The sequence below is a fragment of the Budorcas taxicolor genome, chromosome 10, assembly GCF_023091745.1.
Source record: "Budorcas taxicolor isolate Tak-1 chromosome 10, Takin1.1, whole genome shotgun sequence".
In the NCBI taxonomy this organism is placed as follows: Eukaryota; Metazoa; Chordata; class Mammalia; order Artiodactyla; family Bovidae; genus Budorcas; species Budorcas taxicolor.
Window position 1 is genome coordinate 21,851,778 of NC_068919.1, and position 17,220 is coordinate 21,868,997.

General features: G+C 51.2%; 1 protein-coding gene across 1 annotated transcript; it reads left to right on the forward strand.

The window, feature by feature from the left end:
* The first annotated feature begins 3,201 nt into the window (after positions 1–3,201).
* On the forward strand, positions 3,202–11,757 carry AJUBA (ajuba LIM protein). Its single transcript, XM_052647044.1, has 8 exons — positions 3,202–4,305; positions 7,059–7,160; positions 8,770–8,837; positions 8,956–9,018; positions 9,714–9,844; positions 9,927–9,978; positions 10,794–10,862; positions 11,308–11,757. Exons 1-8 carry the CDS (start codon positions 3,270–3,272, stop codon positions 11,431–11,433), a joined length of 1,647 nt encoding a protein of 548 aa, XP_052503004.1. The 5' UTR covers positions 3,202–3,269; the 3' UTR covers positions 11,434–11,757.
* Positions 11,758–17,220: the final 5,463 nt, after the last annotated feature.

Genomic DNA, 17,220 nt, shown 5'->3' on the forward strand with positions numbered 1-17,220 from the left:
AGTCAGTCCTATAACATATGGACTGCTTACTAGGTTTTAGGTACTGTGCTAGGTGCTGTGGATACTCTGTTGAACAGGCTAGATGCTGAGCAGTTTTATCATCTAGTCAGGAAACCAGGCATTTAAGTAGGCAATGAAATGAACTGTGATAGGTGTGATGAGGGGGATGTGTGTGTGCTATGGCTGTGTACCACAGGGGTAGCTAACTTGCTCTGGTCTGGAAAGGCTTCTCAGAGGAGTGTTTAGACCGATGCTTGGAAGACGAGGAGAAGTTAACCAGGAAGGAAGAGGAGGCAGAGAGAGTGTTCCAAACCTAGGGAAAACAGCAAGTACAGAAGTCCAGAGGCAAGAGAGAGCACTGACAAAGTGCAGTTCTGCTGCAGGAGGGGATGATGCCGAGAGAAGAGACTGAAGGGGCAGACAGACTCTGTAAAATATATATTTTTGGCTATGCCACAGGGCTTACAGGATTTGAACCTCCCCCGACCAGGGATGGAAACTGGGCCCTCAGCCGTGAGAGCATGGAGTCTTAACCACTGTCAGTGAATTTGCTCGTTGACAAGTTTTTAACAGGGAAATAAGATGATCAGTTTGTGTTTCTGAAGAATCACTTCACTTCAGTGTATACAATGGATGGGAAGGAGAGAAAGCCTAGGCAGGGAGACTTTTGCAGTGGTCCAGGAGAGAAAAGATGGTGGCCTGAGATATAGGACACATACATACAGTAGCGATGAGGAAAGGACAGATTTGAAAGATATTTCAGAAGCAGAATTGATAAATGGTGATAGGATTCAGTTGGGTTTGAGGTTAAGGGAGGAAGACATAAGGTTGATATTCAGGTTTCTGGTGTAAGTAGCTAAGTAGTTAAAAAAAATGATATCATTCACTCAGGAAATGCTGGAGGAGCCAGTTTTGGGAGGCAGGGAAGGTGAGGTCAATTTAGAGTGCTGTGTGCCTTTGAGACAACCAAGTAAAGATGCTAGTCGTCAGCGGAGTTTTTTAAGTCCAAGAAGGTCTGGGCTAGAGAGGTGGATTTGGGAATCACCAGTGTATATAGAGCTTAATTAAGGGCATGGACAGCAGGGCCTGTGGAGCTCCTAGCTCCAGCTCAGACTATGGAGTGTCTACTCCAAGGTCATGAGCACTACTGGAGCATACCCTGTCAGCACACCACACCCTCCCCCACGTGTGTCTGCTTTCTGTTATCCCCTGAAAACACAGGTTTTTGATCCCAACTCTGCCCATTGCTGCACCACCAACTCCTGGATGGGCCTCCTTTAATGGCATGTCAACTTTTCATAAGATTTACTCTTCCATTCTAATCCCAGAGGAACGAAATTCCCAAATATTGGAGGATGTAAGTAACTGGAAGGAAGAATCCAGTTTCTCCTTCCCCATGTGGAGACAGGAGAGGAGGGAGAACCTTCTGATTGATCCTGAAGACGTAGCTCACGGCAGGTTCTAGATGCAACCTGATAGCTCCCTTACTAATGCTTTCCTTCTCCCTGCTTCCAGTCTGAGAGTAAACTCTCCTCTGGATCAGAGAAAAGCTGTAGGCCTGATCTGGGAAACAGGCTGCTTTTCAGGAGAGATGAGGTCAGGGAGACAATACAGCTAGGACAAAGAAGCCTAACAGTTTGTGCCAAATTGATTTCCCCAAAGATATTAACCTCCTTTCTTTCTTCATTCCCTAAGGCTACACTAAGATTATAAAAGGTGTTCAAAATGTTGAGATGAAAATATATGCACGATTTGTTTTCATATCATTTTCATACTAATTTACTATCTAAATACGAAGGAGTCATTTCTTTTTCCGTTCCCCTCCCCCATGCCCCATGTGCTAGTCTGGGCAAAATCAGTTGGCTGATATTTAATTAGGTACATTCAGCTTCAGCAGTGGCTTCCTCTTTTCCTTATTCTTGATCCTCCAAGATCAGCTTCTTTTCCTTTTCCACCTTGATCATTTTCACTTGCTATCGCCTCTAAATGACTTTTTTTTTTCTTTTTCCCCTTAGGTTAGTACTTACTCTTCATCACCAGTCTCCTATGGGTCAACCAAGGGTGTTTGCTAACCCTCAAACCAGGCCTTCTATACCCAGTCACTTGCTATATTTGCTAAAAATCTCATTTCCCAACACCAGGGGGTGTCTGTCTATCCTTCTATCTGTCCTACCCTGAAGGGAGAGATTAGTCCCCAGCCGTTTCCTCTCCTTTTTCACACACTAAAGCTCCCTCCCACCCATTACAGAGCTCTAGGTTCAGAGAGTTGTCTTTTTATCTCAGCTTATCTGTTTTTCTCTCATTCTCGCTGGATTTGCGCGAATTTGTCACTTTCTAGGTCTATCCAGCCTTCCATCCCCGCACCACTCACGATCCCCTTTGGTCGTTTTCTCCTCTCCATACCTGTCTTCCACCACCTCTCTATATAAGCTTCCTCGCTTTGCTGGCCTCTTACGCGTCTCGCGTCTCTGAACCTCTCTATGTATCTGCCTTTCTTCCCTCTGTCTCACGACAGGACTTCTGTATCAGTCCCTGCTCATCTCTCCCACAGTTCCCACACTAGGAACAAAGTCACGGTGTTTGCGCAGAACAAGCCTCGCGTCGCTCGGTCTCGCATCGCGACATTCCACCGTGCCCCTCCGCGCATTCCAACTGCGAACAAAGAGTTCCCCTCCCCTCACCCACTTTTTCCTGTCCTAATTCTTGAGTGATGTCGTAGCAACTGCCTAAACTGCCCCCCGCCCTCCTTTCGCCTCCAGTCGGCGGATCTCCAGCTCCGGGACACTTAGCACCAGCACCAGCACCCGCACCCCCGCACCCCTTACCGGTGCACTGGATTCCTGCGCCGACACCCCTGTTCCTCTCGCGTTCGGCGCTCCGCCCTCCGGGAAAGTAGATCCGGCCAGGCAGACAAAAGTTTGGGAGAGAAGTTGAGTCGGTGCTGAGTGTGAGCGAGGGGGGCGGGGGCTGGGGAGAGTGGGGACTGTCGGGCGAGTCTACGCGTGAACAGATAGACCTGCGGACGGGACAGCCGCGGCCGTAGGCCCTTCTAGCCCCGCTTAACCCCTGATGCGCGGGGGGACGAAACCCCTCTCGCTGGGGGATGCTGCGGGATTCTTGGCGCCGGGCATCCGGACCGCCCGCTAAACCCCTGTGCCTATCCTGTGCCCCTCGGGAACCGGAGTCCGGCCGCTGGGAAAGAGAAGCGGCAGCCGAGACGCTGCAGGGTGCCGGGCGGGGAGGGGGCTGGACGCCCCAGACCCGAGGGCATGGAGCGTTTAGGGGAGAAAGCCAGTCGCCTGCTGGAGAAGTTAAGACTCTCGGACTCCGGCAGCGCGAAGTTCGGCCGCAGAAAGGGTGAATCTAGCCGGTCTGGGTCTGATGGGACCCCCGGGCCGGGCAAGGGACGCCTGAGTGGGCTGGGGGGACCAAGGAAATCAGGGCCCCGTGGAGCTGCTGGGGGACCTGGGGATGAGCCTTTGGAGCCAGCCCGGGAGCAAGGCCCCTTGGACGCTGAGCGGAACCCGCGCGGCTCCTTTGAGGTGCCGCGCTACGAAGGCTCCTTTCCGGGGGGACCGCCTCCCTCCCGGGCCTTGCCTCTACCTCAGTCGTTGCCCCCCGACTTTCGGCTGGAGACCACGGCCCCAGCCCTAAGCCCCCGCTCCAGTTTCGCCAGTAGCTCAGCCAGCGACGCGAGCAAGCCGTCCAGTCCCCGGGGCAGTCTGCTGCTGGACGGGGCGGGGGCTGGTGGAGCCGGAGGTAGCCGACCCTGCAGCAACCGTACCAGCGGCATCAGCATGGGCTACGACCAGCGCCACGGAAGCCCCCTGCCTGCCGGGCCATGCCTGTTTGGCCCACCCCTGCCCGGGGTTCCGGCGGGCTATTCCTCTGGAGGGGTGCCGTCCGCCTACCCCGAGCTCCACGCTGCCCTGGACCGACTGTGCGCTCATCGGCCCTCGGGGTTCGGCTGCCAGGAAAGTCGCCACTCGTATCCCCCGGCCCTGGGCAGCCCGGGAGCTCTAGCCGGGGCCGGAGTGGGAGCGACAGGGCCCTTGGAGAGAAGAGGGGCGCAACCCGGACGACACTCGGTGACTGGCTACGGGGACTGCGCCGCGGGCGCCCGATACCAGGATGAACTAACAGCGTTGCTGCGCCTGACGGTGGGCACAGGTGGGCGAGAAGCCGGCGTCCGCGGAGAATCCGCGGGGCTTGAGACGTCGGGTCTCGAGGAGCCGCCGGGTGCGTTTGTTCCAGAGGCCGCCCGGGCCCGGATACGGGAGCCGGAGTCCAGAGAGGACTACTTTGGTGAGTGAGAGAAGTGGTTAGGGTCGGGAAAGGACCGGTCGCCTCATTCGGTTGCCCGTTGCCCCGACGGCTGACGCTGGGAAGTCGGAGGCAGAGACGCGGGGCTAGGAAAGAAGCAAGAGGAATTTCCCATACCCAGTGGGTTTCAAATGGACCATGGGCATCTTATTCCTGTTAAATTCACCGCTTCCCCCTCCCCACCTCCGCCCCGATGATCTCGTGAATCCCAGTTCCTTAGGCTTTAGAAAGCCTGGGTATTTTCGCGGTAGGAGGCCTTGCGGGGGGTGGGGGGCAAATGAGGCGGTGAGAGCATCCCCCTTCATGCTCCCCCCTCGACGGCCGTGCCCCTGCAGGCTCCTGCGCGCCGCGCCCCCACCCGGGCCCTGGCTCCGCCCGCAGGAATTCGGGGAATGCGAGGGTGGCGGGGCGGGGCGGGCGGGCAGCGTGCGTGCCGGCTCCTGCCCGGGCGCTCCAGGTGCCTGCGGGCGGGGCCGGTCGCGCTACGCTGGGCGGAGGTGGGGTGTAGGGGGTGGGGGAGCTGCTTCCTAACACGCGCGGAGCTGTGGCCGCTGTCGGGGAAATGGAGCCTGGGGGGAGGAAGAAAACCCTGGACGGAAAGCAGGGACCCTGCTGCTGGCTGGCCCCAGTCCTGCTGGCTCCGTGCGTGCGTGGGCATTTAAGTCCAGACCCAGTGGAGTCAGCTTCTATTTTTCCCATCCTCCGGAAGTCAGGGCAGAAGCCTTGACCACCCGGGACGGCATCACCCCTGGATGGCCCTGGATGGATGACGACCGTGTGTAACTGCCAGAAATAACCTGGCCATGAGTTTTGGTCATAACCTGCTCAGAATCCTTACTTTTCTGTCGCTAAAGAAACCTGGTTGCTGCCTCTCTTCCAAAGCAGTTAACTTCAAGAAATATTAACTATTGTACGTCTCAGCTGCGGGAGCGTATTGCGGTCTTGAATGATCTTTTAGCCAAGACCCACAGACACCACTGTATTAAAAAATGCTGATCTGGTTTCGATAGGAAGTACAGAAAGAAGTGGAGGGCTCACACCTAGGTCTGTGAGCCTGTTCAGTGTTCCCAGCGTCTTCTCACCTTTCTCACCATCCATGTTCCTGAGGTAGACCCCAAGCTCTAGAACTCTGGCTGGAAATGTAAATAGGGAGAGAACCCCAGCCAGGGAAGGAAGACTGGGAGGAGGTTCAGAAGTAGCAGGGGCTAACGGCTGAAAGGGCCCTGCTTAGTTCAACTCTAATCATTCCCTATTTGCCCCCAGAGCAGATAACCCTTTAGTTAAGGGAGCCTTTTAGCAGTTTCCTTTTGAGGCCAGGAGACCCGCTGATGGGTGGACAGAAGTCTCCTCAGCTAAGCCATCAGAAGCAAAAGGAGGAAAGTTGCTGGGAGAGAGTGCTGTAAAAATGGCAGGAAGAACTTAGAGAGGTGGATGTGCTAGGTTAGAGGTGGTGAGGCGGACGTGCCTGAGCAGTTGGCTCTCATCTTCCCATAATGTCCGAAGGCTTCCCCCAAAAGTGGCTCTAATAGGGCCCCCTGGCACAATGCTCTTGGGGCAGAGCTCCCCTCCCTGCGGAGGGTGGGTAGGGAAGGGCCTCCCTAGTGGTCTGGTTGCCTCCTCTTGACAGAACCCCCAACCTAACTCTACCCTCCCACTCCTGCACCTAGTAGGGGCCCTCTTCCTTGGCTCCAGCCTTGCCCAGCTGCCAGAGGGTGGGTGGGAGCAGGGCAGGCCTGGGCCCATCAGTTGCTGCAGCTGCTGCACGGGCTCCCAAGCCCCTGGGCAAAGACCGGGATGGGCCCCAACAGGCAAGGAGTGTGGCAGTGTGCCGAGGGGGAGAGGTGGGGCAGGGTGAGGGGTGAGGCGGGCCGGTTGGGATCTGCTCCCCAAAGACAAGCCCTGGCCCTCACTCATGGGCCTGGAATTGGGGAGTGGAAGGAGGGAAGAACACACCCAGGAAAGGCGGGTGCCATAGCCTGGTGTTATGTATCTTAGGGGAGATGTTGGGGAAGAGCAGTTCAGCTTTGTTTCTTCTATTATAGAAGATGACAGGGAGACATTAGGGGTTCTGCTACCCTCCCCACCCCCTTCCTCTGCAACCCTCAATCCTTGGAACACACCCTGCATTCTAAGCAGCCACGTACCCAGAGGAGTCACACTCACATGGTCCCGTCTGCACAGGGCCCTCTGCTGAGCCACATCCTTCTCACCATCTTTGGAGGCTTAGGGGTATGGAGCAGAGCTCTTTCTGTAACTGAACAGCAGTTCATTTTACAGATGGGGAAACTGAGGTCCTGGAGAGGCTTTCTGGGCCTGGCCTCCTTTCACTAGGACATTTTTTCCAGGCTGCTGCTGGGGCCTTATGAACTTGCATCTCTGTCCACATAGTGCCCCAGGGATCAGACCTTGCCTTTTTAGCCTTTTCTCCCCAACAGAAACCAGCATCTGAAAGCCGGGGACCTTTGACTTTCTCCAGTTTTCCACAGTGTTGGGCACAGTGTTTTTGCTTGGCGCTAAATGGATGTTCAGATAATGTCTGTTGATTAATCAGTCAACAAGAGTAAGTCTGTCCAGCCAAGCCCTGGCTGCATCCCATTTACTCGTTCTTCCCAGAATGGAGCCCATCAAATGGAGGTTGTGGCTGGTGGTCTTCTGCGATCAGGAAAGATGGCGCCTGCCTGGGTTTCAGCTAGGGGAGTGGGATGTGATGCTGACAAGCTGTTCTCTCCTCTCAGGCACGTGTATCAAGTGCAACAAAGGCATCTATGGGCAGAGCAACGCCTGTCAGGCTTTGGACAGCCTCTATCACACCCAGTGCTTTGTCTGCTGCTCCTGTGGTGAGTGCAGTCCCCATAGGGACCTTCTGGACAGGGCCCGAGGCCTCGAGCACGGACACACGCATGAGTGCCCCGGGAAAGCGGAGCTTGTGCCTCTGCATTTGCTGGTCTGGCCTTGGCCTTCTTTCCTGCTCCCCTACTCTGTGCGCTACCTGGGTCAGCTTTCTAGCCAGTCAGCCCTCCCTCTCTTCGGCCTGTTTCCTTTGCTCTGTTCCTGCTTTCTTCTGCCTTCCTGCTTGCCCAAGCTGGACTCCCTCCCACCCCTCTGGCCTCGCCTTGGTGGGGCTTGGTCTTGGGCAGCCGAGTTGCCTGGGGCGACGGTGAAAGACTGGAATGTGGGAAGGGTGGGGTGGGCTGGGGGAGTGGGGAGCTGTGGGGGGCAGGGGGCGTTTCTCTTGGCTGGTCAGAGTTCAGCCACCTCGCTGGAGTGCAGGCCACCAGGCCATGCCAAGCTGATGACATCACGCTCCAGGAATGCCCGCTGCTGTTAGCTCAGGAGGCCCGCCTGGAGGGGGGTGCTCCCAGTGGCTTCAACTCCCCAGCCCTTCCCTCACCTCCCTCATTACCACCCCCCAACCCCCGCCCTTACCCACTCTGGTTCCTTTGCTGAACCTTTTAATCTCCTATCTATGCCTGTCTGACTCCAGCCCTCAGCGTTTCTTTCCGCGCCGCTCCCAGCCTCTGCCTGGCTCCCTTTAGGTTCATTTGTCTGTCTGTCCTTCTGTTTATAGAGCCTCTTCTGGGAATGTCTGTTTCCCTCCTTCTACTCCCTTGTGTCTCACAAGTTTCTGAATCAACTTTTCTGAACCACTGGGGAGAGCTGGAAGTGGAGATTCTGGTGAGAGGAGGGCAGATACGGGCAACTTGCCCATTCTCCGCCCTCGTCTCATTCCTCCTGATCCCTGATAATTTAGACACCCTGGAGCAGTTCCTGGGTGCTGGTTTCATGGGGAATCGTCCTGCCTCGTCTGCTTGCAGAAGATCCTGGGCTGCTGTGACCCCAGAGACTCTGGGTCCCTCTAAAATTGGGGAAACAGTCCAGTGTGGCAGGAAAGGGGACCAACTTTGCTCCCAAACAAAGCACTTTGTCCCCAGTGGTAGTTCCAGTATGTCCTGACCTCCATGGAGCTTATCCCTGGGAGACGGGGAGGGCTCAGAGGAGAGCTGTGTGGAGGCTCCTGGGTTGAAAGGTCCCAGAGGGCAGAGTCCATGACAGTGTGATTGCGTTTGAACGTATCGTATGGCATCTTGTTCAGAGCCCCTGAACCTTGTCCCCAACCTGTGGTGGGCTTTGCTCTGCCAGGTGGCTCCCCGAGGAAGCCCAGACACTGGGGAAGAAGGCACTCGTGGAAAGCAGGGGCACAGGAAGCTGGTGAGGAGGCGGGAGCTGGAGAAGTAGCAGCACAGGAGTGGGGAGTTGGCAGGAATGAGACCAGAGCAAATGGGAATTGCATCAGATGGGGACGTGGGGCAGACAGCGGTTAGGAGGACAAGCACTGAAGTCCAGGTTTAAGTGAACCGTGAAGCTTCAGAGAGCAGTGACCCCACCACGGGGATGCCCTGTGCCTGGACCCCGGAGAGACTCCAGCGTCTTCTCTGCTGCTTCTAGGGCGAACTTTGCGCTGCAAGGCTTTCTACAGCGTCAATGGCTCTGTGTACTGTGAGGAAGACTATCTGGTGAGTGAGAGGTCCCCTGGGTCTGGAATTGGTTCCCATGCCTTGCTCTGTGGCCGGCTGGGGTCCCACTCCTCAGGTTGTTCTCAGCCTGTAATGCCCTCCCTTGGTCTTTTCCCAGTTTTCAGGGTTTCAGGAAGCAGCTGAGAAATGCTGTGTCTGTGGTCACTTGATTTTGGAGAAGGTAAGCAAAGTGTCTTCAGCTGAGACTGTGAGGCTGCTAGGCTGAGGGGCGGAATCAGGAACTAAATGGATCCTGAGAAAAAGTGAGGGGAGAAACCCATCAGCAATCACTTGCATCCCATTCTTTGCCCAAACAACTGTTTATAGTGGCTTCTCTTTGCTTGTGGGATCAAGTCTGGACTACTCAGCCTGCCATCTAGCCCCTCCCGAACTCTGCAGGCACAGCCCCGCCCTCCGCCTGAGCCTGGAGTGTGGGGTCCTGAGTCTTAATCCCCTTTCTGCTACTGGCTGAGATCAGTTGAAGCTCAGTTTTCTTTTCTGTAAGGAGGAGTTGGTTTGCCTGGTGGTTCCCCACCCTGGCAGCCTAGTAGATCACAGGGGAAGAGAAAAAAATACCAGGGCTGGGTCATCTCCAGAGACTGTGGTGAATACTTCTGGGTGGGACCCAGGCAGAGATGGGCTTAAAAACCTCCCTGCCTGATCCTGATATGCAGCCAAGGCTGAGAAACACTGGCCTGGATGCTTCTGAAGACGTTTTTCAGGGTTTCTGCATCTATTTTTAATACTGCTTGGTCCTCCTGGGTTCCACAGCGGAGGGAGGAGAGCAGAGGCTTGGATGAGATTAGGGGGAGCAGCAGGGAGCCTCATCAGTAGCTGAAGAGCAGAGACTGATTCTCCACCCACCCCATGAACCAGATCCTCCAGGCAATGGGAAAGTCCTACCACCCCGGCTGCTTCCGATGCATCGTTTGCAACAAATGCCTGGACGGCATTCCCTTTACCGTGGACTTCTCCAACCAGGTGTACTGTGTCACTGACTACCACAAGTGAGTCCAGCCTGCGGGGTGCGGTGTGGAACCCGGCTCGGGGAGCCCCCACCTCGGCTCACCTCTGTCCTCTCCCTTACAGAAGCTACGCTCCTAAGTGCGCAGCCTGTGGCCAACCCATCCTCCCCTCAGAGGTCAGTGTGTCTGGGTTCTCCTGCAGGGCAGCCAGGGCTGCCGCCTCTGGGAAGGGACTGGGGACCGGCTGCCTGGCCTCCCATGGGAGGCGGTGGTGCTGAGGAATGCACTCCTCAAAGATTCCCGTGTGACTTTGCTCTCTGGGTCATCACCCTGACCCCAACATCCGGGCCTGGACTTATCCAACAGCCTCGCTGGGCCCAGGCTTCATCTCTTTTCTCCCAGTCCAGAGAAGGAGACTTTCTCTGAAGTCAAGGTCGCCAGATGTAGGGGCCGGAAAAAGGTGGGAAGAATCCTCAGGGCTGCTAGGAAGGGGTCAGACATGATTTACACTGTGTGTGCCACGGGAAAAATGCCAAAAGCCTGTGAGGACCCAGACCCTGCAGGGTCTCCTCGTCCCCGGCTTAGCTTACTTACGCTGCGTGCCCCTTTCCTCTCTGTAAGGCCTGAGCCTCCAGACAGAGGGGAGGCTTCAAGAGGGGACACCACCCTTCTGGAGGTGGTGCCAAGGATGGGGAAGGGGAAAGTTCCCGTAGGGTTTGCAAAGGCCATCTCAAAGCTACAGAACGGTGATGTCCTTGGTGGTCCAGTGGAATCTGAGCTTCCCCTGCAAGGGGCTCAGGTGCAATAGATCCCTGGCTGGAGAAGTACAATGTGCCCAGTAGTGCAGCCAAAAGAGAAAAAAGCTACAGATGGAGGCAGAGAGGGTCTGGAGGCCTCTGTGTGATCTTTCGTTTGGAGGGGGCCAGGTGGGGAGGGCGAAGCTCGGCTTGTCAAGCTGCTTTCATGCCCACGGGGGTGTGCATTATTTCAGGGCTGTGAGGACATCGTGAGGGTGATATCCATGGACCGAGATTATCACTTTGAATGCTACCACTGTGAGGTCAGTGTTGGGGGCCAGGGCACCCAGAGCTGGAATGGGGCTGGGGGAGTGAAGTCTGAAAACTGTTGTTGTCTGTAGGAGAGGTATAGGCCGTGGGAAACCAGGAAGGTGCTCTGACCCATCTCCAGTTTCTTTCTCGCCCTTCAGCCACTCTCTCTGGGCCTGGTCCTTTAGTCCTTTCTAAATCAGGCATCACCAGAGTCAAGACTCCTAAACCTAGGTACTCCTGCTAACAGCTGGAAATGGGATTCTGTCTCATTATTTCTGCTGTAGCAGCGACACCTGGTGTCCAGTTGAGGTATTTCCCCAGTTTTCTCTGGGTGTTCATCCCCTCCAACCCCACCCACTTTCTTCCAGTCACTGGGAGTTCAGTGCTGCACAAGGCAGCCTCCCCAGATGTCCAGGGTGCCCGGGCTGAGTTGAACTAGGTGTCTTTCTTTCCTAGGACTGCCGGATGCAGCTGAGTGATGAGGAAGGCTGCTGCTGCTTCCCTCTAGATGGGCACTTGCTCTGCCACGGCTGTCACATGCAGAGGCTCAGTGCCCGGCAGCCCCCTGCCAATTATATCTGAGATGTAGTCACTACTGCTGCCAACACCATCACTGACAAATTCCTCTGGCCAGTGGGCCCCTCTGAGGCCAGCCAAGGCAAGAAAGGCACTGCAGGCCTGGCAGGAGAGTCCCCTAGGGAGGGCCCCAATGGCCAGAGACCCAAAGATCAAGACATTCCAAATGGGGGACTTCCCTAGTGGTCCAGTGGCTAAGACTCGCAGGGGGCCTGGGTTCGAGCCCTGGTCAGGGAACTAGATCCCACATGCCACAGCTGAAGATCCTGTGTGCTGCAACTAAAGATCCCATGTGCCACAGTGATGATCAAAGATCACGTGTGCCGCAGTTAAGACCTGGCACAGCCAAACATATTTTTTTTTCTTAGAAAAAAAGACATTCCCAAATGGATGTGGAGGAGGAGCCCTCTAGTTGCCATGGTAGGGGTGACTGGCCTTCGTTCCATGTGTACAGACTGTGCTATAGCATGTGACAGGCACATACAGGTGGGTTCCAATACTTTCTAAAGGTCTGATTCTGGTCTGTATGTCTAGTATACATTTGTGTGCGCACACACACTCGCTTCTTAGTGACTGTTACACTTGGTTCATTAGAAGTAGCTCAGCTCTCTGGACCTGCTGCCTCTTAGAGGGAACCAGGATTATCCACTGCAGCTCCCAAACTCTGAGGTTCTGGGAGCCAGAGAGGCAAAACTCTTGGTTCTAATGTTTGGCTAGACCTCTTAAAATCAACTCACTGAAAGTTTACTTAAAGTTCACTTCTCTTAATGACCAGGTTGCCAAAAACTGAGTTCTCTTTTGGGTATTTTTATAGCCATTTAGTTGTTCTGTTCTTGAGTATTTCAGATTTGTGTCTCTTCATCTAAGAGTACTCTTGAGTTATCAGCAACATAAATTTTATCAGATTTGCAGCACTTTGTAAATGATTGGATTGCTTCTTACCTTTGTGGATAATATCTTTTCCTGTGTTAACCTATTTTCAAACATTAAACAAATTTTTTTTTTTAAATTTTTTGACCAAACCATGTGGCATGTGGAATTAGTTTCCCCACGAGGGATCAGACCCATGCCCCCTGCATTGGAAGCTCAGAGTCTTAACCACTGGACCACCAGGGACATCCCACACATTTTTTTTTTAAACTATAAAGTTTCCAGCAATAAATATAATTGATATAAACATTTCGTGTATCGTTTTTTGTGTTTCTTAATCCAATATTCTTTTCCAAATTATATGCCTTGAAAAGTACGACAACTCAATATGATTTTGATGCCTAGGTCTGTCTACTACATTCGTTCTATTAAAAAGCCAATCAGTGTATTCTTAACAAACAAGTATGTGGCCTATTCAGTTGACTAACAAAGGTTGTATAGACAACAGCAATAGAAAGTGAAAAGGTGAAGAAAGATGCTGGTTTTCTTTGCAATTTATACTTGCATCCTGAGTCTTCATAAGCTTAGGTGACTTTCCCCAGTACTAGCAGTTTGTAAGTTAGGGGGCCAGCATTCACATTCAGTGTATTCACCTGACTCTAGAGTCTGTGTGTCTAACCGCTGCACATGCTGTGTTGCTTTACTGGTCAAATGATAGTTGGTTGCTCTGGACTATGACAAAGTAAGGGGAAATATCAGATATTTCTCAATTTCCTATTAAAATAGTCCCAATTGCATATGGAAGGGAGTTCTTTAGAACAGCACGTGAAACTAATGACAATTAATAGTGGTGGAATCAAGCACTCTCAAGAGGTTGATAAATAAGATGAAAAACCTGCTGACGGCTGTGATTTCTGACCTACCCAGAACAAGAAGGCAGAGGGCTAATTGCAACAGTACAAAGTGTTTTACGACACGTAAAACAAATATGTTTGCCAGACTAAATACAAAATCCTGTACTAACTTGGGTTTCCACATTTGGTTCCTGTGGTAACAAGTTAAATATCCCTGGTTGCACTTTGGCAAATTATATAGTATTTACTTACTTTTTTTAAAAGCATACATTTCTTGTCAGATTGATTTTTAAAACTACATGCAATCAAAATAATAATATAGTATATTGTTTTGTTCCATAGTTTAAAAATTTATACCAGTTGGCATTTGTAGAGAGAGAGAAACTTTTGTTATCAATGACTGGTATTAAATATTTTTTATTAATAAGTTTTATTCTTTAGTTTGGTCCAATATTGTTGACTGTGCAAGTTTCCTTTTTCAAATGCATTTTTTTTTTTTGTGGCAATATATATGATCAACTTTCACAATTATTCAGTGAAGGGTTTCAAAGATATATCAATTTTGTAAAAATTAAAGTTTAATAAATATACATAAAAGCTATTTTATAAGTCATAAAAAAGTGAGAGTGAATCTGCTAAATTCTTTTGAAATGCTGCAGATTTGATAAATATTTGAGACTCTAGGCAAATTGGTTTTAGGCAAATTAATCTGATAACCTTTAATCCTTAGTCTTCATTCTATGCCACTTAGCTTCATATTGGAAATAACTCACATTTAGGGATGATTCTAAAGACTGCCAGTCAACCTGAGAATTGCATAACAGACGCCTCTGAGCGAGTGGAAGAGATTCACACCAGAGTGCCAGAAAGAGAGGAAATGCACTTTGTTTTTGGTGGGATAAATGTTCTGAAATTACTTGTTCTACAGCTTGGATTGGGCTTCCATGGTGGCTCAGATGGTAAAGAATCCACCTGTAATGTGGGTCGAGACCTAGGTTTGATCCCTGGGTTGAGAGGATCCCCTGGAGGAGGGCATGGCAACTCTCTCCAGTATTGCCTGGAGAATTCCATGGACAGAGCAACCTGGCAGGCTACAGTCCATGGAGTCGCAAAGAGTCAGACACAACTAAGCTACCAAGCACACAGCTCAGCACAGCTGGGATTGCTTCTTCTGAACTATTGTTATAAAATAAGTGAATACAAAGATTCTGTGACCCGGAAAATTTCTCATCAGGCGACTCCGGACCTGGGAAATCCAGACAAGCATGTGTAGCCTTACCTCCATCCCTTCAGTTTTTTTTTTTTTTTCTTTTTTAATTGGAGGATAATTGCTTTACAATATTGTGTTGGTTTCTGCCATACATCAATATGAATCAGCCATAGGTATAATACATACGCCCCCTCGTTGAACCTCCCTCCCACCTCCCCACCTCCCACCTCCCACCTCCCACCCCTCTAGGTTGTCACAGAGCACCAGGTTTGAACTCCTTCAGTTCATTTACTCTTGGGAATCTTGACCTCCATCACTGACTGGCTGATTCCTTTCCAGGTCTGTGCTTATCTGTCCTAGTCCTGTTTGTGGGGGTCTCTAAGATTCTGTCTTTGCCACAGGGGCCACTTTCTCCCTCCTTTCTGAGGAAAAACAAGTGGTAAGGTCTGATGAAGACGGGCCCAGGGAAGGCAGACCGTGGCATAAGAGCAGCTCCAGCCGCCCCATGGCATCACTGGCAAGCTCCAAGCATAGCCCACGTGTCAAGAGCTTCCCTTCTTCCTGTTCACGGGGAGACGGCTCATCTTTAGTAGTTCTGTTTGCTATTTCCTGTTGGTGCTGAAAGGTTCATGGGATGCCGCCAAGAACACAGCAACAGGTGGACCTTGTTTGGCGAATCCACCACCTGATTTTCATCAGCAGCCACTAGGCCTGAGATGCGGAGAGGAGAAAAGGAAGAATTATGAGTCCATTTTGTGTCTCTTTAGAGGGGAGTCACAGACAGGGGTCAGGCTTTCACAGCATGCTTGAGCTATGTGCTCTGGCTGGCCAAGCCTATTTGCTGCAGGCCCAAATGTGGTTTGTGAATAAGGCAGCTCGGGGGTGGGGGGGGTGGTTCTCTCCCTGACTTCTTAGAGATTTGGCTGCTTCCCCCTTCCACCTGGAGCGCTCAAGGCCATGGAAATGGTAAGGCTCCGTTTATCTCTTGATTATGTCCTCAGTCAAGATGGACCTAATCTGTTTCTGGGTACAGAAAGCTAGTTGGATGAGGTTCCTGAGACTGCACCTATATGGAAGAGAACAAAAAGAGGGGAAGGAGACTTACAGGACTGAGAGAAAAGAATTGGGAAAAAGTAATGAGTTAAAGCATTTTTATTTTGTGTGTTTTTTTTTAGAAGGACCCATACCCCAGAGCTGACCTAGAGGCCTTCAGAAGCCTAAAGGTGAGATACTACAAGAAGGACAAGAGTATAACCAATCTCATTTCTCTCCATCTCCTCCTCCCTTGCAGCAAGGAAGACCTAAGACTGAGCCTCTGCTGTGCCAACTGCTTGTGTAGGGCCCTTGGTATCCACACTTGGCCCTGGTTGGGAAGGAGGTCCTAAGGTTTGACCTGGGAAATCTGAGCAGACTGTTCCTGGGATGCATAGATTCAGTTCAGTTCAGTTCAAGCACTCAATCATGTCCAACTCTTTGTGACCCCATGGTCCATAGCACGCTAGGCTTCCCTGTCCATCCCCAACTCTCAGAGCTTGCTCAAACTCATGTCCATCGGGCAAGTGATGCCATCCAACTATCTCATCCTCTGTCGTCCCCTTCTTTTTCTTCGTTCAATCTTTCCCAGCATCAGGGTCTTTTCTAATGAGTCAGCTTTTCACATCAGGTGTCCAAAGTATTGGAGCTTCAGCTTCAGCATCAGCATCAGTCCTTCCGATGAATATTCAGGATTGACTTCCTTTAGAATTGATTGATTTGATCTTGCAGTCCGAGGGACTCTGAAGAGTCTTCTCCAACACCACAGTTCAAAAGCATCAATTCTTCAGCGCTCAGCCTTCTTTATGGTCCAGCTCTTACATCCATACATGACTACTGGAAAAATCACAGCTTTGACTAGACGGACCTTTGTTGGCAAAGTGATGTCTCTGTTTTTTAATATGCTGTCTAGGTTGGTCAAAGCTTTTCTTTCAAGGAGCAAGTATCTTTTAATTTCATGGCTGCAGTAAACATCAGCAGTGATTTTGGAGTCCAGAAAATAAAGTCTCTCACTGTTTCCATTGTTTCCCCATCTATTTGCCATGAAGTGATGGGACCAGATGCCATGATCTTTGTTTTTTGAATGCTGAGTTTTAAGCCAACTTTTTCATCCTCCTCTTTCACGTTCATCAAAAGACTGTTTAGTTCCTCTTTGCTTTCTGCCATAAGGGTGGTGTCATCTGCATATCTGAGATTATTGATATTTCTCCCAGCAATCTTGATTCCAACTTGTGCTTCATCCAGTCCAGCATTTTGCATGATGTACTCTGCATATAAGTTAAATAAGCAGGGTGACAATTTACAGCCTTGATGTACTTCTTTCCCAATTTGGAATCAGTCTTTTGTTCCATGTCTAATTCTGTTGCTTCTTGACCTGCATATAGATTTTTCAGGGGGCAGGTAAGGTGGTCTGGTATTCCCATCTCTTTAAGAATTTTCCACAGTTTGTTGTGATCCACACAGATAAACGCTTTAGTGCAGTCAATGAAGCAGATGTTTTTCTAGAATTATCTTTTTCTATGATCCAACAGATGTTGGCAATTTGATCTCTGGTTCCTCTGCCTTTTCTAAATCCAGCTTGAACATCTGGAAGTTCTCCATTCAAGTACTACTGAAGCCTTGCTTGGAGGATTTTGAGCGTTACTTTGCTAGCGTGTGACATGAGTGCAATTGTGCGGTAGTGTGAACATTCTTTGGCATTGTCTTTGAGATTGGAATGAAAAATGACCTTTTCCAGTTCTGTGGGCACTGCTGAGTTTTCCAAATTTGCTGGCCTATTGAATGCAGCACTTTCACAGCATTATCTTTATGATTTTAAATAACTGA